General features: G+C 42.0%; 1 protein-coding gene across 2 annotated transcripts in view; it reads left to right on the top strand.

The window, feature by feature from the left end:
• The first annotated feature begins 584 nt into the window (after positions 1-584).
• The window catches only part of unc13c (unc-13 homolog C (C. elegans)), a 140,102-nt gene continuing 116,121 nt past the window's right edge, over positions 585-24,565 (top strand). For both annotated transcript variants that reach the window (XM_077519789.1, XM_077519788.1), the window contains exons 1-2: positions 585-1,396; positions 19,101-23,343. In XM_077519789.1, coding sequence (XP_077375915.1) covers positions 19,275-23,343 — 4,069 coding nt within the window. In that variant the 5' untranslated portion in view covers positions 585-1,396; positions 19,101-19,274. The remainder of the gene's footprint in view (positions 1,397-19,100; positions 23,344-24,565) is intronic.

Genomic DNA, 24,565 nt, shown 5'->3' with positions numbered 1-24,565 from the left:
CTATGTGACATGTTTAATATTGATGATCATGTGTGGGGTTTTTTTTTCAATACAAATATTTACTGTAAGTATGAATTTACTACTGCATTATCATAGGTTGGTGACGCATCACTATTTATTACAGTCTATTAAAAACAAACAATAACAATTGTAAGTGACCCCACGTTTACCTGGTAGTATATGGAATTATGTACCAGAATATGTTGTGACCATCTTTCAGTGTACAATCACATCACAACAGTAAAGGTAGGTAGGTAGGTACACTCTTAAAATTACTGGCTGGGTCAATATTAACCCAATGCTGGTCAAAAATTGGGCCGACATGCTACTTGAGTCCATTTGACCCAAATTTTGGGGTTGTTTTGTACTCAATAACCCATTTTTTTTGCACCAAACAACCACAAACAAATGGGTTACTTTGGTACAAAACAACCCAAAGTTGGGTTAAATTGAGCCAAGTTAGTTGGTCAGTACAATTTTTGAGCGGGCTGTTTTTGACCCGCCAGTTTGAAAGGTGTCAGTGTTTTTTATTTATTTATTTATTTATTTTATTATTTTTTTTTTTAACTGGTTTTCATTTGAATGTGAAATATTTATGATCTCGCACACGCACACAAAATTGGATTTACGTTGGTGTCACAGCATTGGAACCCTATAATGGTTTCAGGCTATTAATATTTTGCTGTAGACAAAGCAATATATTCTCACCTAAATGTGTGTGTCTTACTACAGCGTTCTGGTCTGCATGTAAAGATGCAGACTTGCAATGAGTGCGAACGTTTGCACACCTCAGTTTGTGCTGAAGGAAGGGGTGGCGAAAGAGCGAGCGAGCGAGCGAGTAAGAGAGAAAATGGGAGGATGGTGAGGGAGTGAGTTTCGTGCAAGGGAGGGGACAGACATTCTTCCAAGCAGGGGAGCAGAGCCTCAGTCTGGCCAGCAAGGAGGAGAAGCAGCATCAGCAGCATCACCGCTGTCTGCCTCCCCTGGTTACTACCATCACTACCACTACTACCAACACCGGTCTGCATCCAGATTTCGGACTATACTCCCCCCAGACGAACAAAAGAGGAGGTTGGAGTGGATTTTTTTTCCCCCCCGTTTGACAAGGGGTCTGAAAGTGAAGCATGCAGGAGGAGAGGCATGGAGGCGCGGCTGCGGGATGCGTGCGGTCTGACGGGCGCGCAACGACCATGATGCCGCTGCTGTGAGAGACTCCCGTGAGCTGCGCACCCAGCCGCCCTCTTCCCCTCCCTCTCCTCTCCCCTCCTTTCCTCTCCTCTCCTCCCCTCACCTCGCCAGCCGGCATCGCCGATCGGCACTCATTTGAACGCGGGGACTCGGAAACACCACCAGCCACTGGCCGCCGGCGTGCTGCACTGGAACTTGACATTAACAGGTATTTTTTTTTTTTTTTTTTTTTTTTTTTTTTTTTTTTTAGTGTGTGTATGGCTTCTCCTCATGTGTGAATGAATGGGGTTAATCCCATCTCTTGTTACCATTACCATCCATCCACCCATTGTCTCCCTGTGGCCCTGTCATCGCATCCATGACATGCTACTTGACCGGAATGCGGTGGGATCATGTAGACTGCACTCATTTTGTTTCAAGAAAATAGAAAAAAAAAATGGTGCACATGCCTTGCATCCTCTTCTTTGCTGATGCAAGGACACATGCTCCTCCTGCAAAATAAAATAAAAAAAAAAAGCCATTTGAATGATATTCTTGGTTTGATTTATCAGGGAAACGCACACGTTTAAAATGCAAGCAATATGATCTGAAGATGCTATCCCCCCCCCCCCCCTCCATTACAGTGGTGTGCTCCTCTCCGTCTCTCTCGCTCCGTCGGGCGGTACGGAAAGCAATCATGCACATGTGTGTGCATGCATGTGCGAGATGCGACGCACACGCCCACATTCATCCACACTCCGCCGTAATCCGCGATCATGTGCTTCTGGAGGCATGACGTAACACACATGCATATACAGTATCTAGGATGTGTTGATCTCCCCCCCTCCCACCGCCTCCCCCCCAATCCTAAAATATGAGAGCAAATGACCCCGATCTGGGAAATGGGTTAGCATGAGAGTGGCACACATATTGTCAGGCTGTGACAAATTGGAGCGCTGGCGAGTGCAGTGCTGATCAGATGCCCCCCAAGGGAAATGGAGGTAATGGGTCCCCGGATACGAGCGATGATGGCCTCGGGCATGCTCGAGGGAGTAGGTGTGGCTGTGGTGGCTCCCCTCCGTCTTTTATTTCTTCTGGAGTTTTCTCAAACTGGAGGGGCACTAGGACCACAGGAATTCACACACACTAATGCAAGACACTCTTTTTGTGTGTGTGTGTGTGTGTGATTGGCTTGACCTCATAAATCAATAGTTTTGTTTTGTTTTTTAAATAAGGAAATTGTACCAGAGAACCGTGCCGTTTATTAGACCACTTTAATTTAAAATCCAATGTAATCAATTAATGATATTGAAGGAATTTTTCCCACAAATTGAAACAGTTCCCAGTTGTCTTAAAGGAGACACATTCACAACATTTACTTTCTAATGGTTTGCATTAAATCTGAAATTAAGTCCCCAAGTCAATCTTTTGGGACCTTGTCTATTTCTGAAAATGTGTCAATTCTCCTAAATAACTCAATTGCTTAAATTAACCAGTGCTGGATATTTGCATGAGCTTTTGTATTCTTGACAGTGAGGTGTGTGTGTGTTTTGGACTCCAGCTTTGGAGGGAGTGTCAGAGTTTCCCAAGTCTCCAATTAAAGCAGAAAAAGTCACTACATTTGTTTCTCATGGTGGTTTTAAGAAAATACATTGAGATTATTTTATGTGTGACTGGGAGGCAGGCAGCTGACTCGGCTCTTTTTCTTTAATTGTTGATGCTGATTTATTTGTGCTTTAGCCATATTGTGCTGAGCAGTCCGGACACTCACATATGTACCACTTTCCTGTGTTGCAAAACGTTTCATTTTCAGTTTTATAATTCTTCCTCTTTGACATCAATGGTACCGTTCTGTAGCGCAATGACAAACAGCAAAATAAACCAGCGGAAAGCAAAACGGTGAGGGTTGAAGTCCTATTCAATATCTGAATGTCACACAGGTAGACCAGCTAAGAGCAGGTCTAAGTTGTGGCACAGGTTGTGTAATGTGATTTTGGTGGATGCGATCGAGGTGCCTGCGGACAGTTTTTGGGCTCCGTAGAGGCGTGTGGTGCATGTCATCATTTTCATTCATACATCTTGACAACAGAGTGAATAATTGTAGAAATCCATCCATTGAACAAATTAGCATTCATTTCCTAATATTATAGTTGGACCACAGTTGGATGTGCTTTATGTTGTAGTTACAGTATATGTTCTTGTATGAAGATGGACATTTACTGCATGCTTGACTATCGGGAATATGAACAATTAATCCATTTCATTCTCAATATTTTGAAAAACATTATTTAGATGAGGCTGGAGGTACCTTTCTCGAAATGAACTGTTTCCCACATCGGTGTCGCATTGTGGAGAATAATCAAGCCTGTAGGAGTTGCTCATGTGTGATGGAGCTCGGCGTACCAACTTTCAGATTTTATAGTTGGGCCTCTGGAGTGCTTGCCCACCCAACCAGTGTGAAATTACACAGCCAAGTAAATATTTTGCTATCTGCCTGTTTATGAAAACTTTACATTATAACCACACCTTACATGGAGTTTCTCCATTCATGATTGGACGACAACTCTGTGTCAAGTGATGGCCAGTCGCCATTAAATCGACCAATGGTGGCTTTTCGTGCATGTTCATTTGCAGTCTGGATGTGGAGGAGTCTCGGAGTCTCCACAAGTCTTCAATAACACCACAAAAAGTTGCTAGGTGTCAAAAAAGTCACTAAATATACAAGGGCTGGGTAAAAAAAAAAAAAAAAAAAAAAGAAATATTGAATCAATTATCCTTTATGAGCCTGATAATGATTCATAAAACCATGAATCGATTATTTTAATATCTTTTTCTCATAAATTTATAAGAAAATATAATTTTAAAGGCCAAGGTTTTTTTTTGTGTTGTTTTTTTTTTTTTTTGTATTTTGCTGTTTTTTTTACATTTACTGTTCACATGAATTTAAAAGTATTTTCTTACATTTATGAAAGACCTGACTTATTGTACTTTAGAACAATTCAGAGTATTTTTAAATTTATATTTACAATTATTGAATTAGAATTATGAAAATATTTTCATCTCATCCTTGCTAATGTCAATGTTTGTGTAACACTTAAGTGATTATAACACTAAATTATTTGATCAGTTACTTCCTCCGCACAATTAAATTTGGAATTTAATGTTTGTGGAGTTTTTAATCACATCCTTAATATTTAAGAAGACTTGATGATCCATAATTAATTAGTATTGGAGTGAATTGAATCGAATCAGAAAAAAAAAATCAATTTGTATCGAACTGAACTCTTGTGAATCGAACTGATTAAATTAGAATCGATACCAAGCCCTAAAATATATCAACAAATTCATAGGTTTGTAAAACTGACGCACTAATGAGTTTACGTTCGACTCTCCAAGTTGGTCTCCTTTCAAATGAGTGACTGACTCAACAGCACCTCAGCTGGTTGCAGCCAAGTAGTACATGCCAAATTGTCTTAGTTGCCATTCAAACAATTATACCCAGAAAAAATATCTTAACCATGAATAAATCCATGCAGTTATTATTATGCCTGTCCCAATTGCTTTCAATTGACCACAATGTTTGGTGGACAGTGTGCCGTCTCCATACTAAATGACAAACGTCTGCTTCTAAACCTCCTTATATTGAACCACTTGTGATTTATACCCACTAGGATGCAACATTAGAAGCTCTCATAAGCCACTCATGTTATGCTATGAAGAGAACGACCAATAGGGCGATCAGCTCAACAGTAAGCACCGCAAGATCATTTCACATGTCGTAGGTGTTACGGCTGTGAATGAATGATCTTTGCATTTGCAGCTGGTCCGCTGCATGCGGCGGTCAAAACTGATAAAATGCAAATGGGGCGCAAAAGGTGATACAGTCATCCGTCATCCCTTCCGCCTAATTCCTGCGTCATTACACCCTAACGGGACAATGCAGGCGATACCTCGCGGGTATTATCGAGTCATTTGTGTGGCAACGCTAGCTCGGGTAGGAGGCTGAATGCTTCATTTGTCAACGCCTAACATGCACATGTCAGGATGTCGGCTCAGCGGAGCCTTGCGAGGCGGCGCACTAATTGTTAATCAGCGCTCATTTAAGACGACCGCTCTTGTACTGTCATTTGTTCAGATAGCAGGCGGACATGGAAAGTGTTTTATGTTCCAAGAACTGAAACATGTGATACTGTATTTTCCTCATCAAGTGGACAGGGTGTGTTTATTTACGCAACTGTAGATGAGGGCGGTGTTATTACATCGTCCTCATTAGGGTCGCGGGTGAGCTGAAGCCTAACCAGATGACAACAATTTACACGTACAGTAATGGACATTTTAGAGGAAAAAACATTATAAATGACATTGCTAGCAACTAGCCGGTGTCAATTTAACATTCATCACAATGTTGACTCGGAAAAAAAAAGTCACAAAATGTCCAACCCCTAGAAGCTACTCTGCTAATTCCAATGCGTGACAAAGACATGGTTAGAAGCTAAAGCAGTCGCATTCAGTTAGCTCTAAACATGCTCAGTTCATCTTCACCGAGCTGCCATAATAGTTTAAGGTCTTCAATTATCCTAACAAGCACATTTTTTTTGTTTTTGTTTTTATAAATATGGGATTCAAACCCAAGAGCACTCTGGACTTTTCCACCAGTCTATAATGAGGCTTCGTTAAAATGCTGTGCTGTATGGTCCAAAATAAGTCAAGTGAAAATGGAGAACAACAACAACACGGACTATGATGGAGAAAATGTAGAGAGAGGCACGAAGCGAGGCTGACCAGAGGAACTAAGACGCATCTCCCTGGAACAACAGCACGACATTGGGGAGCAACCAATTGTCAGCATTTACAGGACTTGTCGCCGTATTCACAAAACACAAAATCATCTTTAATAGTATGCAGGATTTGATCGGAAAATAATGTTTACATGACCATGACGGCCACATGATCAAGCTAGGTGGTGGCTATTAGGTACTAATGCTCGTGCCTCATATCTGAAAAACGTGTTAAGTGCATCAATGCGTCCATGAAGACAGTAAAATGATTGTATTTTCACTCATTTAGGCAGCACTTCATCACACAATTACACTTGTGCATCCAACAATACTGCAGCTCTGTTTAGCTTTTGGCTTTCACATGATCATGTTTCTGTGTACTCTGGCCGAAAGGAAAATGGCTGCCAGCCAAACTCAGTGTGGAGGTATTATTCAAATTACTCTGATTGATATCACAGAGACTGAAAGGCTTTCAGACACATTTTCTGTCATATGCAGCTCACAATAAGATTTTACCTTGTGTAATTTCACACATGATGGCACTCTAGAGACTCAACTATTTCATATACAAAGCAATTAATGTGAAATATAGTGTCTGTGAAGTGAATAATTAGTTGTATTTTTTTTCCAGAGGGGGAAAAGGCAGGAATCTATTTGAGGGAGGTGATGTTGTCTTGAATGGTTGTTGGTATATGACGTGTACTGTATGATAACATGCTGACAGAGCTGTGGTGGATTGTGGAAGAATCTTTCCAGGGGCATGGGGAAGTGCGTTAAGACTCCATGGGGGTTACTATGAAGAAAAAAAACAAACAAACAAAAATGTAGTTTGTTGTCTGAATGTGAAATATCTTTTTGTGACACCAGTCCTGGAACTTTACTGACATACCTCATATAAAGTATAAAGCAGGGGTGTCAAACTCATATTAGCTCAGGGGCCGCATAGAGGAAAATATATTACTAAGTGGGCCGAATCGGTAAAATAATGGTATATAACTTAAAAACAATTGCCGTCAATTATACGCAGATCTTTGCGATTTTTGGACCAGCCCTAAATTACGGAGCTCAACCGTAATCTATTGATAAAAAAAAAATAACACAAATGTAAATGAAACGCGGCAACACTTTGCCTGTATGAGTTCCGGACATGTGTAAATCTACCTGTTTTGCATATATATAGTTCCCAGAATGCACTGTGTGGCACAGTGAATGAAGTTATAAGGACGTTAATCCCTGTCATATGTATTTGTTTAAGTAATTTAATTTGTGTGGTATTTAACACGTTTATGTTGGTCTATGATTTAAAAAATTATTATTTTTTTTTAAACAAACCATAACTTTTAAGTTGTGTGTAAAATAATGACTTCCACAGCGATTCCGTGTACAAGTTACATTACTCATCTGAGGACTGCTTGTGAAATTACAAATTTATATATTTGATTGTGGCTGGCTGATTAATTAGTCCGACATTACAATTTTTTTTAAACTTTACAAAGTCGTCTCACGGGCCGGATTAAACCCCTTTGTGGGCCTCATCCGGCCCGCGGGCTGTATATTTGACACCCCTGGTTTTGTTAGACAGCTGGACTTGCTGAATTAGGTCACATACAGTACGTTGTGTTTTAAAACCACCCATCCATTAGCAAGTGCGGCTTATCCCCGAAAGGGTAGCCGAGGGGCTGGAGATATACTCAGGAGACAGTGGGAAGAGGACGGTTTGTTCATAGCAGAACATGTAATCTATTGATTTTTTTTTTTTTTTTTTTTTTTACCGTCTTCCATTCACTAACAACACAGCAAGCTATTCCTGCCGCTTTTACCTTCACTTTGTTAATTTTAATTCACCTCATTTCACTCATTATTTCTCCCAATCTTACACTGGCTCCCGTATCCTCCCTTTTCTGCTCATTACATTGTAGCATTCAAGTGTGCAGATCATATTCAATTATTACTTTCATTTCAGTGCACAAGCCACAATACAGGAAACCGCTGGAAAGGAACTCACTCATTTTAGATTGGCAGATTAAACATCGAAAAAAAAAGAGAGAGAGACAGTTTTCCATTTCTAATTAAGTGGTTCATATCACGAATGTGTAATGATAGTTTCCTGATTATATTATCAAAATGGATATGGATCATCAGTCACTTATCCGTCACATCTCTTCTAAAATACTTTGAAGGGCATATATTATGGTAAACTGACATTTTAGCAGATTGTATACAAATAGTTTGGTCTCTGGAGTGCCTGCCAACCAAATGTGGGGAACGAAATAACCAAATAAGTCACATGAAACACATGAAAATAAGTCATTGAGCAAAAAGTTCCGCACTTCCACCCCACTGTTAACCAAACAACCATTCATTGGTAGTCTGGACTAGAAGGGATGAAAAATGATGTCATAGTCTACAGTATGTCTCCTTGAAGGCAACAGCTTGCATCGTTATTCAAAACAATCACCGTAGTTTGTATTTACTCATTTGAAGCTGCGGGGGTATGATGAGCCCATATTAAAGCACCGTGTAATTCCCTGCATCTCTCCCCTTAACATCAACCCATCAGCCGCGGATTTAAACATTAAATTAACAGTATTGACTTAGTTTTTAGGCACTTAGGAGAGTTGCACGATGCCACTGAAGCACTATCATCTTTTGAGTGAGCAAATGCATTTTGACTCACAGGTCTTGTATTGTTTTAAACCAAACAAGAGCGTGTGAAACAGCCGGCTGGGCGTATTTGTGTCTAAACAGGAAACACTACTGAGGGAGGTGTCAACAACACTCGCAGACAAGAGGTTGTTTGGAGGATAATTGGCAATCAACCTGTGACGCCTTTCGGATATGAGAATGTGTTTGCCTTTTTGGTACGCCGTGAGCTGGTCAGGTGATTTGTGTTTTGGATGTTTGTTTGTTTGTTTTTTTTCGATTGTGATGAATGAGGTAGCAAGGCACAACAGTAAAGTTGCAGCTGGGCAGTTAAACAGTTAGCCGAAACGGGCAATAAAGCTCTGTAAGGTTGATGGGGAAATGTAGTATGATAATTAGTTCATGGGGGTTTGTTACTAGTGGTGATGTTTAGAGAAATGCTCCATCCGAGATGCTTAACAATTACTCATTAGACAAGCTGATAAATTTGTTTTTCACTAGAGTGCAAAACATTTCGTCATATATAGTCCTGTAGTAGAATTCTAGTACTTCCCGAAGGATCTGTATAAATCTGTAACTAGGGTTTCTGAGCGAAGACACATAAACTAAAAAGACTCTAACTCCATGTAGGACTGCAGGACTCAAACAGGTTAACGGCTGCTAAAAGTGGGCATGTCTGGATTAAACAGGACAGCTGGTCACAGTAGGGTTGCTCAGTAGGATGCTCTGTAATATGTTACTGAGAATGAGATGGATTAAATACTACCCAAATTGTGTTTATGTAATTGCATTATTTTTGTTGCATGTTACTCCCAACTGTGGTTAGTATTATTAGCAAGTAACAACCCCCTAAAGATAGAATAACAAAGAGGGAGTATAAAGTTTATGATGACACCGACATATGATGTTAAAACAGGTCAACTGTCACTTTTGATTTATAATTATCTGAAATTATGACTTCACTACTGTCTTAGATTAGGTTAGTAATGAACTATTGTGTGTGCTAACAACCCAAACCTTAGGCCATATCATATGAATTATATACAACTGAAAGTTAGAGAAATGTCAGGAAATTAGAAGTTGATTTTTTTTCCTCTTCTAAATTGTGAGGCTAATTTTGTATTCGTCCTTTCTCAAATCAACAGCCCTGAGGAAGTACTTTGCAAATGTAGTTAAAGTCCCCGCCGTCAAAAACTCAAAGACGCTTCTGATGAGGCTGGCTGATAAAAAAAAATGAACTGTTGGGGTGGAAGTTGGAGAGCTATAAAGAGAGTTATATATCTCCAGGCCTCTGAATTAATACAAGAATAACAAAGTCAAAAACTCAGACACTCTGATCCAATAAGAAGAAAAGAACCGTGTATGGTAGACGTCAATCAAGTGCTATCTGTGCCCACACTGTCTCCAGAGGAGGTCAGTCAGTAAAAGTTGTGTAGGTGGGCTATGACTGCAGGGCTACTGATGTTGAAAATTGAAGAAGCAGTCCTGAAGGAATGATGTTAATAGGTTAACTTGACATGGGCGAACTCGAAAGATGTCCCGCACCACTCTTAGCGGCACGCTGATTAACCGACCCCGACAGCAGTATTACGTCACTTCTTGGTTTGTGTGGCAGTGTCCGGGCACATCAAGTCATTGTTATTTTCATGTAAACAGGTCTTCACTAAACATCACAGACAGCATCCTAATAGATTACTACTCTATTTTTCCAGCCATACATTTTCGACGGTGCTTGTGCTCATTAGGGTCGCGGATGAGCTGGATCCTATCCCCAGCTGACTTAGGAATAGAGGCGGGGTACACTCTGGACTAGTATCTAACAAGCTATTTTGTTATTGCAAATTCCATGCTACTATTGCTCAACATATTTTAGTAATACACCGGAAGCTCCAAAGTACAATATCCAGACAATGTTATTTAGATAAATCATAATTTCAGCGTTTTTTCTTTTTTAGCTCCTACACTATTTTTCTAGAAGAAAAACAATAATAACAACTAGTCGAGTCTCATGTTGAATGGAACTAATACTCAAACCGAAAATACTCCGCATGCTGATATAATTCTCTATTAAAGCGATACAGTGAGGTCTGTGTTTTACAACTCATTTGACATGTGCAATTCTTTGTGGGCATGAGGCTGTAGTAGACAACACTATAAATCCCAGGACTAATATGAAACAGCTGTCAAAACCTCTGAATGACACTGCTCTTTAGACTCAGCTGGCCGGTTTCTCTCATTGGTAAACAAACGTCTCCAGCAGCTACTTCAGACTGTTTAAATTTTAAACACGATGCCTTTGCAAGCATACAGCCTGCTGCACCCGTGTATTATCAACACATGATTGATTCAAATACACATCATGACTTCGCACATGAAACAAATGGCAGCATAGGTCATTAACTTTCAATGTTTAATTAGTTCATATGTCATACTTGCTATCATAATCAATGAATGGAAAGCGCTGCACGGTATCTGACAACGCCGTTCATCTTGTGTTGAAACTTGATTTGAGAAAATTAATATTTTGACATCTATCATCGAATGACATCGTTTTTGTTATCATATTTCTTTTTTTTTTTTTTTTTTTTTTTTTTTTTTTTTTTTTTTTTTTTTTTTTTTTTTTTTTTTTTTGAAGAGCTCAGAATTGTTCATTCGGTAGTCTTACCGATTCAACGTCTTGTCATCATTGCTCTTTTCCTTTTTTTTTTTTTTTTTTTTTTTTTTTTTTTTTTTTTTTTTTTGTGTGTGTGTATGTGTGCGTGCGTTTGCGTGCGTGCGTTTGCGTGCGTGCGTGCGTTTGCGTGTGTGCGTTTGCGTGCGTTTGCGTGCGTGCGTGCAAATACGTATAAATTTATACTCATTCATTCACCTAAAACCTTATAAATATCCCATTACCCTTCGCCTTAACCAGGTACTTCAGAATCTTGCCAGAGTCGTGAGATTTAAATGGTCAGGAGACCAGAGAAAAGGTCAGAAAAAAAAGAAATAAAGAGAAAAGAAAGGTAAATCAAAGTGACATCCAGCACCGACCAAACACTTCCTGCCTTCCCCATGATTACAAAATCAAAGTCTTACGCCAACCCCGGAAGCCTCTAAATTCCAGCAAATTTAGCGAGATCTCAAGAGCCCAGAGGAAAAACTAAAGAGAGGAAGGAGGGAAGGATCGATAAGGCAGAGTGAGATCAATAGAAGCCAGTACATCCAATCCATCAAAGTGAAGTCCAGCACCAACAAGACCCCTCCTGCGTGGTTACAAAACCGGAGTCTTATGCCAACCCCAGAAACCTCATACTTCTAATAAATTAAGATCTCAAGTGACCAGAGGAAAAACTAAAGAGAGGAAGGAGGGAAGGATAGATAAAGAAAAGTGAGAACCACAGACACCAGCACCAACTGATTCAAGGGGCTGTGGGAGGGAGAGGGTACTTCTGTTGAGTTTCAGTAGATGCTGGTGCGACGGATCTGGCATGCATAAGGACCACCACCAAAGAGAGAAGCCGTCAACCGCGGTCCAGCAAAGCGAGCACCCCCCCCCCCCCCCCCCACCCCCCCCGGAATCCCCAGGCCGCGGCAGCACCAAGGCCACCCCCAAGCCACCCGAGCGGACACCGGTCAGCGAGCCGACCCAGATACCCGGAACACCCCCGCCCCAGCCCCGGCCCACACCCCCGAGCCCAAGGCCGCAGAACGAGGCCCAGCGGGCCCCCACAGCGCCCCACCGGTCCCCAGCCCCCATCCCCCCACGACCCCCCCGCACCCCACCCAAACCCGCCATCCACCACGACCCAGGCCCCACCACCCCCGACCCCCAAACCCCCGAACACACCCCGACCCCCAGCACCCAACCCCCCACCCACCCATACCTCCACCCCCCCCCCAAACAAGCCGCCCCCCCCCGACGGCCGCCACCCCCCCCCCCGCGAACCCGGCCCCCCGCGAGAACCCCCCACCCCCCCCCGGAAACCGGCACCGGGCAGCAGCGCAGAGAGGGAAGATGTGCCCACCCCACCTCCAGCCGCGCGAGATTTGCACCGCGGCGGGAGGGGGGAAGCAGAGGAGGAAGCACCAGGGGAGAAGGCGGGACACCAGAACACCGAGCCCGGTGGGGAGAGGCCCCGGTCGTCACGCCAGAGTACAAGTGACACCTAACCCTGTTACTGAGTCCGCCAGCTCGCCGACTGGCGAGCTCTACCCTTACACCGTGAATGTGGCCCCACCCAGTGTATATACAAGTGTGTGCGTGTGGTGCATTAAAATTGGGAGCAGGTGAGTCGGAGCAGAGGGAAAAAATTTCCCCTACTCCGACACACCCGTATCCCCCCCCAAAAAATGAATATGTATATGTGTGGTGCATTAAAAAAGGGAATGGAGGGACAAAGTGGTGGGGCAGGGACACAAATGGGGGGGACCACAGCGCTGCCAGGCACTGCAGTCCATCCCCTCTGATGGCTCCCCGCCCCAACTCACCCCTCCCCTTGGACGTGAGGTGCATTAAAATTGGAGGGGAGTTGAAGGGTGAAGACGGTGTTTCCACCCTTCCCCACCCCACCAAGAAATGTGTTGTGTGCCCTATGTGTATATTTACAAAGTGTATAGTGCAAGCTAGTGAAGTGAGTAAGAGGAGCGACCAGCGGGGCCTCACCCAACCCGGCGGGTGTAGGTGGCACGCCCGCCCCCCAGCACCCCCACCCCCCGCCGCCCCCCACCTCATCCACCCGGCACCACAATGGGCGGACAGCCAGCGCAGCAGGGCTACCGGACAGCCCACCAGCCACCGGGGCCCGCCCGGGGCACCAGGAGTTATACCGGAGCGGGGCAGGCCCCAAACCCTCGCCCGGCCCCCGGAGCCCGACGCCCGGGCCGGGGAGGGAGCCCCAGGCCCAGGGAGAGGGAGGGGGAGGGGCCGCAGGGCAGACAGGGAAGGGGGGGGGGGGGGCGGGGGAAGCGGGGAGAAGACGACAAGAAGGCGAAAGGGCGGCTGCAGGGCAGGAGGCGGGGGGGGAGAGGAGGAGGGAGGGCGACAAGGGAAAAGGGACCGGGAGGCAGAGGAGGATGGGCGGGAGGAGGCGAGGAGGGAGAGGCGACGGGGGGGAGGAAGGGGGAGGGGAGAGGGAACCACGGGGCACACCGGAGGCCCACCCACCCCGAACCGCGCCGCCGGGCACGGAGCAGCGGACCGCGCCGGGACGGCACCGCCCCGGGCACCAGGGGAAGCACCCCAACACCGCACCCCACAGGGGGCCCAGGGAGCGGCCAAGACGCAACCGCCACCGAGCAGACAACGGGGGGGGGGGGGGGGGGGGGGGCAGAACCACCCCCGCCCGACCACAGGGGACGGCGTCAAGAAAATTGACTAATTAGCATGCAGTAACACCAAGTGTTGATGCTTAGTGCCCACTAGAAATAGATCTTAAGGAGTTATTGAGTATAGTGTCGTATAGTGTGGTATGCTCGAGCCCACTAGCAGCAACTAGGTTCCTGACTATATAAAAATAAAAACAATCAGATACAAAATACCAAATACAGGAGCAGCGAAAACAGAAGTTGTAACGATGTGGTGGCTCTCGTTAACAGGCAGAATCTTGGCAGGATTAAGTTGCCAAATTGAGATTAAAATATTCTATGTACATAGACCATATTTGTTTAAATCTTGATACTTGATTTTTATTTAAGGCAGAGATTTTTTCCATTGAGATATAATTTATTAGTAAGTTTAACCAGTGGTCGATATTTAGAGATTGTTTATTTTTCCAATTGACAAGGATTATTTTTTTAGCAATAGTAAGGGCTATAAATATAGATTGAGATTGTTTACATGGTCGCTCAGTTATTGTTAAGTCACCTAGTAAACACAGTCTTGGAGATAAAGGAAGCCTACAGTTTAATATATCAGCGAGCTTTTCCAAGATTTTAGTCCAGAAATGCAGCACTGGAGTACATGACCATAAAGCATGAAGATAAGTATCGGCAGTGTTTTGTGAGCACTGGAGACAAATGTCGGAGTCAGAGAGTCCCATTTTTTTCATCATATATTGTGTAATATATGTTCTATGAAGTATCTTATATTGGATAAGTTGCAAATTTGTCTGTTTGGTCATTTTAAATACATTTTCACAGATTTGGGTCCAAAAGTCTGGTTCCGGAACTATAGACAAGTCTTTTTCCCATTTTAAAGTCGGTAAATACGTTTTATTTGTGTATAAAAATAACTTATATATTTTTGATATTTTCTTTATTGTTGTTGGAGAAAGCTTTATAATATCTTTAGCTAAGACAGGCAGTTGGAGCGTATCTTGAAGTGTTGGGATTTGTTTCTTAACCATATTTTTAACTTGCAGATAATGTAAGAAATTTCCCTTTTTTATTTCATATTTCTGGACCAAGTTTGTATATGATATAAACTTATTATCTGAGAAAAGATGATGAAGGTGTGTAATTCCTTTCTGCTCCCATAGGCTTAAATGGAACGACTGATTATTAAGTTGAAAGTCGGGGTTATGCCAAATGGGAGAGAGCCCACAGGGCGCCAATTGGGAGTTTGTAATTTCTAATGCCTTCCACCAGGCAGTCAGGGTGGCGGCTATCATTGGGTTTTTAAAACAATTATGTCGTCTTATTGATTTTGTAATAAAGAGTAAATCTGACAGTCTAAGATTATTACAATCCTTCTGCTCCAATTCCAACCAACAGTTAGTATCTCTGTTGGGTTGTGTCCATAGCACAAGATATTGTAGTTGATTAGCTAGATAATAGTACATAAAGTTTGGTGCCTCTAAACCTCCTTTAGATTTACTTTCCTGAAGAGTAGATAGACTAATTTTGGCTTTTTTTTTATTCCAATAGAATTTTATGATAGCAGAGTCCAGCGATTGGAACCAGTTAGACGTAGGTTTAAATGGAATCATTGAAAATAAATAATTAATCTTTGGTAAAACTTTCATTTTTATAGTAGCTATCCGTCCTATTAAAGAGATCGGAAGATTATTCCAGCGTTCCAGGTCACTACGGATACTATCCAATAATGGTGAAAAATTTAAAGAAGTTAATTCAGTTAACTTAGGTGAAATTTTAACACCTAAGTATTTTAAATTACCTGTAGGAAAGGAGTAGTGTGGATCCTGACTTGTAGGATTCCATGAATTTTCTGTAATAGGTAATAATGTTGATTTTGTCCAGTTAATAGAGTAATCTGATAAGTGAGAGAATTTAGTTATTAATTTAAATGCTTCCCCTAGCGAAATAGCAGGTTCTTCTAAATAGAGTAATATATCATCGGCATATAGATTAATTTTATGTTCTATTGTCCCGGAGTGGATTCCTTGGATCCGTCTATCCTGACGTATAGCTAATGCAAGCGGCTCAATAAATATAGCAAATAATAAAGGAGAAATTGGGCACCCTTGTCTTGTTCCCCTTTGTAAAGTAAAACTCTGTGATGTAATCCCATTAGTAGTAACTGTAGCTTTAGGAGAATCATATAATATTGAGACCCATTGAATGAATGACTCCCCGAAGCCGAATTTATTTAAGACAGCAAAGAGGAAGGACCAGTTAACTTTATCGAATGCTTTTTCTGCATCCAGCGAAATAACAACTGCCTTTTTATCATGCCGCTGTGACATACTAATCAAGTTAAAGAGTCTCCTAATATTATTAGTAGAATGACGACCTTTAATAAAACCTGTTTGATCACTATGAATAATTGTCGAGATTACCGTCTCTAATCGAGATGCCAAGGCCTTAGCGATAATTTTAATATCGGTATTAATTAGTGATATCGGTCGGTAACTTGACGGGAGGGTAGGGTCTTTTTCTGGCTTTAATAAAAGTTTAATTGCTGCTATATTCATATCTTGACGTATATCACCTTTACTTTTAATTTCAGTTACTACTCTTAGAAATAATGGAGCAAACATTAACCAGAAATGTTTAAAAAATATAGCCGGAAAGCCGTCTGGACCAGGTGCTCTGCCATTAGGCATACTGTCTAAAGCACGATACAACTCATCTATAGTAAGCGGGGTATCGAGAATATCTTTATGTTCAATAGATAACTGAGGTATATTTAAGCTGTTTAGGAATTCCTCAATATATTCAGGGTTAGGTCTATTAATTTCTGTGTATAGATTTCGATAATAGTTATAAAAAATATGGTTAATTTCTTCTGGTGATTGTGTGCATTCACCATTTATATCTTTAATAGCCGTTATAAGAGATTTTTCCCGATTCCGTTGAAGTTGATTTGCCAGGAATTTACCTGATTTATTATTATGTTCAAAATTATTATATCTCAACTGTTGTATTATAAACTCTGTCTTTTTAGATAACATGTTATCTAACTGTATTTTTATATTCTGTAGTTCTATCCATATTTGATTATTTGGGTTTAATACATATTCATCCGTTAGTTGTTTAATTTTATCTTCCAGGTATTTTTCTAATTTTTGATCCTGTTTCTTTTTATAAGTTGAATATGATATAATTTTCCCTCTAATTACCGCTTTCCCTGCTTCCCAGAGAAGAGATGGAGATATATTTGGAGAGTCATTTATTTCCAAAAAATCTGCCCACTCCCTTCTAATAATTTTATCAAACTCTACGTCTTTCAGTAATGAGATGTTAAAACGCCATATCGGGGGAGGTTTAAAGGTAGAGTCAATTTGTAGAGTGAGGGAGACTGGTGCATGATCACTTATAATTATAGAATGTATTTTTATAGCAGTTTTATCAACAATAGAATTATTTGTAAGGAAAAAATCAATTCTTGAGAATGATCGGTGCACAGCAGAGAAGAAAGTAAATTCCTTCTTAGTTGGGTTTTGAAGTCTCCAGCCATCGCTGAGGCCAAAATCCTCCATATACTCATCTATTACTTTAGCGGATCGTAATCGCCTTGTATATATCGTATTATTAGAACGATCTATTAACGGGTTCAAGACCGTGTTAAAATCACCTCCAATAATAATAGTAGAATTTGTTGCTAAATCGAGTAACCGAGAGAAAAATTCATGGAAAAAATCAGGGTCATCATTATTTGGGGCATATAAATTACCAATTGTATATACTTTATTAAATATAGTTACCTGGATAATAATATATCGGCCCTCTAAATCTGTTACTATATTATTTAGAGTAAAGAATAAATTCTTATGTATAAGTATAGAGACACCTCTTTGTCTACTATTATAGGAGGCAGAGTAAACTTGACTAAAATTTTTATCTATAAATAATTTTTCTTCTGATTTTTGTAAGTGGGTTTCTTGTAGGAGACAAATATCTGCCTTAAATTTTGAGAGATGGTCTAAAATTTTTATTCTTTTTGCCTGGGAGCGAGCGCCACACACATTCCAGGAGACCAGAGCTAATTTCTGCATACAAGCAATATAGACTCAGTCTTATGTATACATCTATATAAGCTGCTTATTAATATTAACATATTGTAGGATAGCAAAAGAGTAATTAGGCAATTTATATAATTTATATAAAGAGAGAGATAGCAAGTAGATAAGTATAATAGTGAAGAAACGTGGGGGGAAGTGAGTGTGAAGGAAATCTGTGGGGGATTCAACATAACAATACACCAGTAAATGGTGACCTAAGCGAGATTATTATTATTATTATTAATTTATTTTTTTAAGAATATATTTCTATATTATTATTATTATTATTATTATTACTTTATAGCCTATGCATAATATAAATTCATATTCTATTTCGTAACCCATTATCCATACATATACATACATATACATATACATATATATACATATATACACATATACATACACATACATATACATATACCTACGTCAAATAATCACACAATGCTCGGCTCTACCAATTGTCAGTTAGAACAGCCAAGGGGTCGAGGTTGGGTTTCGGAATAGCTGGCCGTCGATATATAATTTATCAACGACCATCGAAGTCCGTTTACCCTCCTGTCTATTTTGTTTCATGATAGGAAACAGTACTTTTCGCCGCTCGTTTATCTCTCTTGGGAATTGATCATTCATCCCGAAAGATGTCCCTTTGAGCTCCCGTCCTTTACTTTTTACCAATTCTTTATGTTTAAAATGTTCGAACTTAGCAATAATAGGACGGGGCTTATTGCCCTTACGAGCTCCGAGCCGGTGTACACGGTGAAAAGAGATATTATTTACCGTCTCCTGTGGGATCTTTAGCGATGATGTCATGAATTTTTTTTATCTCACCCTCTGGATTATCTGGAGAATTTTCGGATATACCTGAGAATATTAGATTTTCCCGCATACTACGGGATTGAACATCTAAGACCGTTTCCTTTAGCATTTTATTTTCCTTTTTAATCGTCTCCAACTCGGCTGTGACAGCGACGAGAGAGGAGCGTAGCTCGGAGTTTATTTCTTTTTTATTCACGATACCACTGACAAATGGTATTTTTGTTTGTACTGTATGAATGAATAATCTATATTTTTAGTGTAAAATAGAATTCTGCTAAAACATTTTAATGATTTTTTCCCCCTCTCCTTTCAGGGGGATTTCCTTTACCTGGTTTAAACACAACACCCAGTTGCTTCACCATATGGTTCTGATGAAAAGTGGTCTGCCCTTCACAAAAACAAGCTGACAATCCTCATAGTTCCAGAGCTCTCTTCTCCATGTGCTCCTTCTCTTGTTAATGCTACAGAGTCTACAGGGTTGCCATCCATGGTTTCTACCCTCATCAAGATTATATCAGCTTACATTGAAAAGATTTGCAAAGGAATGTTTACAAAGAAATTGGCAAACCAAATCAAGAAGAAAGAGAGAAGTAAAAATAAAGAGCCAACAAAATTGACCACTGACCTGCAAGCGCACAATCCAACTCTATCTAACACAGTGAAGACCACTGTAAAAAAGATCTCCAAATGCTCCTCAGCACGTAACGTATCGCTGGAAGACGACGACGGCAAGAACGACTGCTCGTCCCTGTCGCCCACTTTCAGTTATCGCGTGGCCATCGCAAATGGACTCCCTAAAACCGCCCCTTTTCTGAACCATAACAATGAGAGCATATTTCCCGAGGTTCTTTCAATCGACAGTAGCTATTCCGACATACTGAGCGACGCGAAGCCTATCCGGAGGCTGGATGAGCATAAATCGCACACTATGCCAGTAAGACGGAACCGGAAGAGCCTCATCAGTTTGGCTCCCTCCGATGGGAGCTCTGAAGGCGAACGAGTGGAACGCTCCAGTCTGCACACTCTCCGGCTGGGAGCTCTTCGCAAGTTGAGGAAATGGAAGAAGAGTCAGGAATGTGTCTCCTCGGACTCCGAGGTGAGCAACTGGAGGAAGACCCTTGGCATCCGGAGCAAGTCCTTGGACAGAGCGGGACGGCAGCAGAAGAGCTCCACTCTGGAACCCGGCTCCTCTTCCACGGGATGCATCAGTCAGACACAGGATGTCATGGAGATGATCTTCAAGGAACTTCAGGGGATCAGCCAGATAGAGACGGAACTGTCCGAACTACGTGGCCATGTCAATGCCCTGAAGAGCTCGATTGACGAGATCTCCAGCAGTGTGGAAGTAGTTCAGAGTGAGATTGAGCAACTTCGCTCTGGATTTGTCCAGTCAAGAAGGGAAACACGTGACATCCATGACTACATAAAACAAATTAGCCACCAGGCCAATAATTCTACACTGCGTTTCCTCAATGTGCCAGAAGAAAGGTCAGAGAAAACAGAGCATCTTATATATAAATTACTAAAAGAAAAAATGGGTCTTGCTGATGCCCATAAAACAATTAAAATTGAGCTGGCACACAGGTTAGGACAACAACGAGAATGTTCCAATGCAAAACCTCGTCCCATTATAGTTATATTTTCAACACCCCAAGACAGGGATTTAGTCTTGAAAAAATGCTATAAACTTAAAGGGACTGGAATTACAGTTTCCACTGACAGCTTAACTCGGGAAGGGAAAGAGCGAAAGGACAAGGCAATGTCCTCCTCACAAACCTATGAAAGTATGGATATCAAGGTATCAGGGAAAGATAAAGTAGTAGAGAGTGATGACTGGGATTCCATGGACAGTGATAAGGAATTAGATGAGCTAAGCAGAAACAAATATGCAATGGTGATTTCAAAGCCCACTCACAAGGGCAAATCAGACAAAAGACGATCCCACGACCACAACCGGGCAGGGGAGGAAGCCAGCTACTCAGGTGCAGTTCACTATGCCGATGACTCATACTATGACCCCGATAAGCATGGGAAGGCTTACTACTCCGATGTAACCTCTGGTTGGCTCTCTCAGAGTGACTATTCCACGCCGAAACTCAGCCGCTCGGAATCAGACTGCTCAAAACTTTGCCAGTCATACTCGGAGGACTTTTCAGAGAGCCAGTACTTTACACGGGCCAATGGCTGCTCCCTGTTATCCTCCTCAGATCAGGAACTGTGGCAGAGAAAACAAGAGGACATGGCATCCTCTTGGTATGCTAGCCCCAGTCACGCACCAGGCCATGAGAATCGACCTTATGAACACAATGAGATTGAGACCACGGAGACTGTTGACAGTGGGGTGAGCAATGGACTCGTTTGCATGTCTGGGGACAGAAGCCACTACAGTGGCTCCCAACTTTCTCTGCAAGCTGACCTATCACCTTGGAAAGACTGGCATCATCTTGAGCAAGGAGCTGATTCAGGTGTGGAAGCGTCCATAGAGGTCAGCAGTCCATTTGACCCATCTACCATTCCGGGTTTTCCAGAGAATATCACTAAATGCCAAGAAGTTGATTTACAATTTGAAGGGGAGGAGGAGTTCATGATGCTTGACAGAGAACCCACCTTGCCACCAATAACCACTCACATTATTACACCCGTTGTGGACCGCGAGTCCACCAAAACACACGTGCGCCAGTCTAAAGGGAATTCCAAGGGGGTAACAAAAGAAAGTGCAAAAGTACCATCATATAAAGATGCCTCAAAAGCTACAGCTAAAACTACAAATAAACAAACTAAAACCGGGTTAAAAGATGAAAGCCCCAAAACACATGAAAAGGAAAATGTTAAAATATCTGCAAAGATATCATCAAAAGTGACATCAAATGCCACTCCGAAAGAGCCAACGAAAGAGAAGAAATCCACAGTTAAAGAGACCCCTCAAGCCTTCCCTAAAGACAGCCAAAAAACTACAACTAAATATGCCACAAAACCCATTGTTGAAGATGTAGCTAAAGTAGTGCCTAAGGTCATTTGCAGTGAGACGGTTAAAGTCAGCAGAGCAGCCCCGAAAGTAACTCAGGCCATGACACCAAAACAAAGTCCAAGAGAGTCACCAAAAGACAGCCCTAAAATCACCCCGATAATGAGCCCAGCTTCAACTCCCAAAGAGTCCCCAAAAGAGTCACCTAAAGAATCCCCTAAACAGTCCCCAGTGGTCAGTGTTAAAGAACCTATTCAAGGTACACAGAAACTTGCTGCTAAGGAGGGTACCAAAGAAGGTGCAAAGGTACTCCCAAAAGAGATACCAAAAGTAGAGAACAAGGAGAGCACAAACAACTATAAAGTACCCCCTAAAAAGGATTCTAGCATTCCAATCAAAGAATCACTGGTTTCTAAAGAGATCCCGAAGGTGTCTGTCAAAGAAGCCCCTAAGGCATCTCCAAGTCAATCACCTCAGGTCGTCTCTCCAGATTCCCCAAAAATAATTGCTAAAGATGCCCCCAAGGAAGCCACAAAAGCAGTTCCAAAGGAAAAATTTCCTGAAATCGATGTCAATCACAGCTTTCACCAAACTCAAGGTAAATCCACAACTATGTACCGCAGTCAGAGTGAGATTCGAGCAGAAAAGGTCGAGGAGGTGCCTAAGTCATGGAGCAGCAGGCTCAGTATAGACCTCAGTGAGAAGTCTTTTGGCTTTGGCTTTGGCTCAACGCTGCAAAGGGCTAAATCAGCTCTGGAGGTTGTGTGGAAATCCGGTCCTCAGAATACTCCACCACCTCCCGAAGAACCCACAAACTCTTCTTCGTCATTCATGGGGCGCTTCCGCACACTCTCCACCTCCAACTCTCCTTCAGCGGTAGACCCAGCTGCTCACAAAGAACCGGTTTACTACAAACCAGAAGAAGAGAAAAAAGGTTCAGAGGCTGAAGCTGTCGAACAATCAGAGGATGGTGAGACCCACTATGTTGAGGTGATGGAGCAGGTTCTGGCTAATTTAGAGAACAGGACTAATGCTAACGAAACTGAAGAACTTTTGCAGGAATGCGAGCCTTCTCAGGACACTGATGCATTTGAGGATGTTCATGCTTCTCAGGAGAATGACGTCCCTGAAGATGTTGAGACTTCTGACGATTTCAGTGCCACAAGAGACAACGATGCAAGCCAAGAGGCACACGTCCTAGAGTACGACTGCGGCTTGGATGAACAGTACGATGAGGAGTACAGTGAGGAATATGAAACCAACGTGACCGAGGACACAGCCGAGTATGACGCCATGGTGGAGTATTTGGATGTAGAGGAACCTGACGAGACAGAGGACAATGACATAACTGAGGAGATGGAAGAAGGCAACGAGGAAATTGAGGAGATTGAGGAGCTGGTTGAGGAAACCACCGAGGTATCTGAGAAAGTGGATGACCATGAGGACGACGAAAGAAAAAGCATAGCTGAGGAGAAGCCCGCAGCCGCAGAAGCACCACCAAAGAAGCGCATACGACCGACATTTAAAGAGGCTGCTCTGAGGGCGTACCGGAAACAGATGGCTGAACTGGAGCAACAGATCTTGGCAGGAGGTAGGACTCCTTCACATTGGTTACAATCATTTTGGTATACCTGCTTCTGACAACATGCAGTGAAGACAAATCTCCCTACGCATTATCATCCTAGATCTCTCATAGCCTTTTTTTTAATAATGGAGTTGCAAAACTTTCAATGTTATTCAAAATCGGATTGAGCTGATTGCATTGACCAGTATGTCATAGGTGTTTAACTTCGTTTCGTGCTTGTGAGTACGCGAAATTGTCCGTAATTTGGCATCAAGAGATGAGAACACATTTGTCAATCCAGAGCCTTGTATCCACAGAGCCATGTGAAAAAAAAAAAAAAAAAGAGGGTCAAGCTTATATGATTTAGAGGTTATTAGGAACAATATCCCCACATACTGTATATTTCAAAGAATAACCGTCATAACGTAAAAAAAATAAAATAAAATAGCTGTCAGTAACCATAGTTTCATCATCAGTGCACCACTGTATTCTATGATAGTGCATTTTAACTTGTGTTGAATTTTTCGGCTAACAGAGAAGTGCCATTTTGACGAGACTGACTCATTGACAAACTGAATCATCGCTCAGTGTTGCATGTTCGAGGTGAGGCATGCAGTAGACTCCGGGCGTAGGACTCGTAATAAAAACGTGCCACGGCTTACTGACTTTTGGCTGTTTTTTGTACCTTGGTGGCACACAGTTTGAGCATTTTTCTCCTTTTAGTTTGTGTTGTCCATTCATGTTTTCCCCTTCACAGTCAGAAACGATCAATGTCATAGTCTTTCCACTGTATTAAACTGTACCACACACAGAGAGATGATGTGCGATATGGAGCGTGATCCATCGTGAGGTTCTACACCAAAAGTTACCTTTAAGGTACTTTTGAACAATTTTTCCAACATGAAATAATGGGAATCCAAACAAGCGGTTTTACTGTCCTACAATGTTTATTAGCTGCACAGGTAAATTAAAAAGAAGAAGAAGAAACAAGTCTAAAACAAAGTTACAGTAAATATAAGTACAATGGTAACATAGCGTGCCTTCTTGTGTCACGTAACCAAATTCTTATGCCACTGCGGAAACTACTTCATAGTGCTATTCGTAAGCTTGAAACGACGGACTGTATGTTTATACCGTCATAAATCGAGGACCCCCTGTGCACATCTGAAAGTTGAGGGCAAATTCTGAGCCTGACATCCTATTTGTGGAAGTTTCTAAAAACCTAACGAGAAAGCCCAACCTCTCTGAA

This window comes from Festucalex cinctus, chromosome 4 (assembly GCF_051991245.1).
Source record: "Festucalex cinctus isolate MCC-2025b chromosome 4, RoL_Fcin_1.0, whole genome shotgun sequence".
In the NCBI taxonomy this organism is placed as follows: domain Eukaryota; kingdom Metazoa; phylum Chordata; class Actinopteri; order Syngnathiformes; family Syngnathidae; genus Festucalex; species Festucalex cinctus.
The sequence above is the reverse complement of the archived record's forward strand: the minus strand, read 5'-3'. Positions and strand labels throughout refer to the sequence as shown.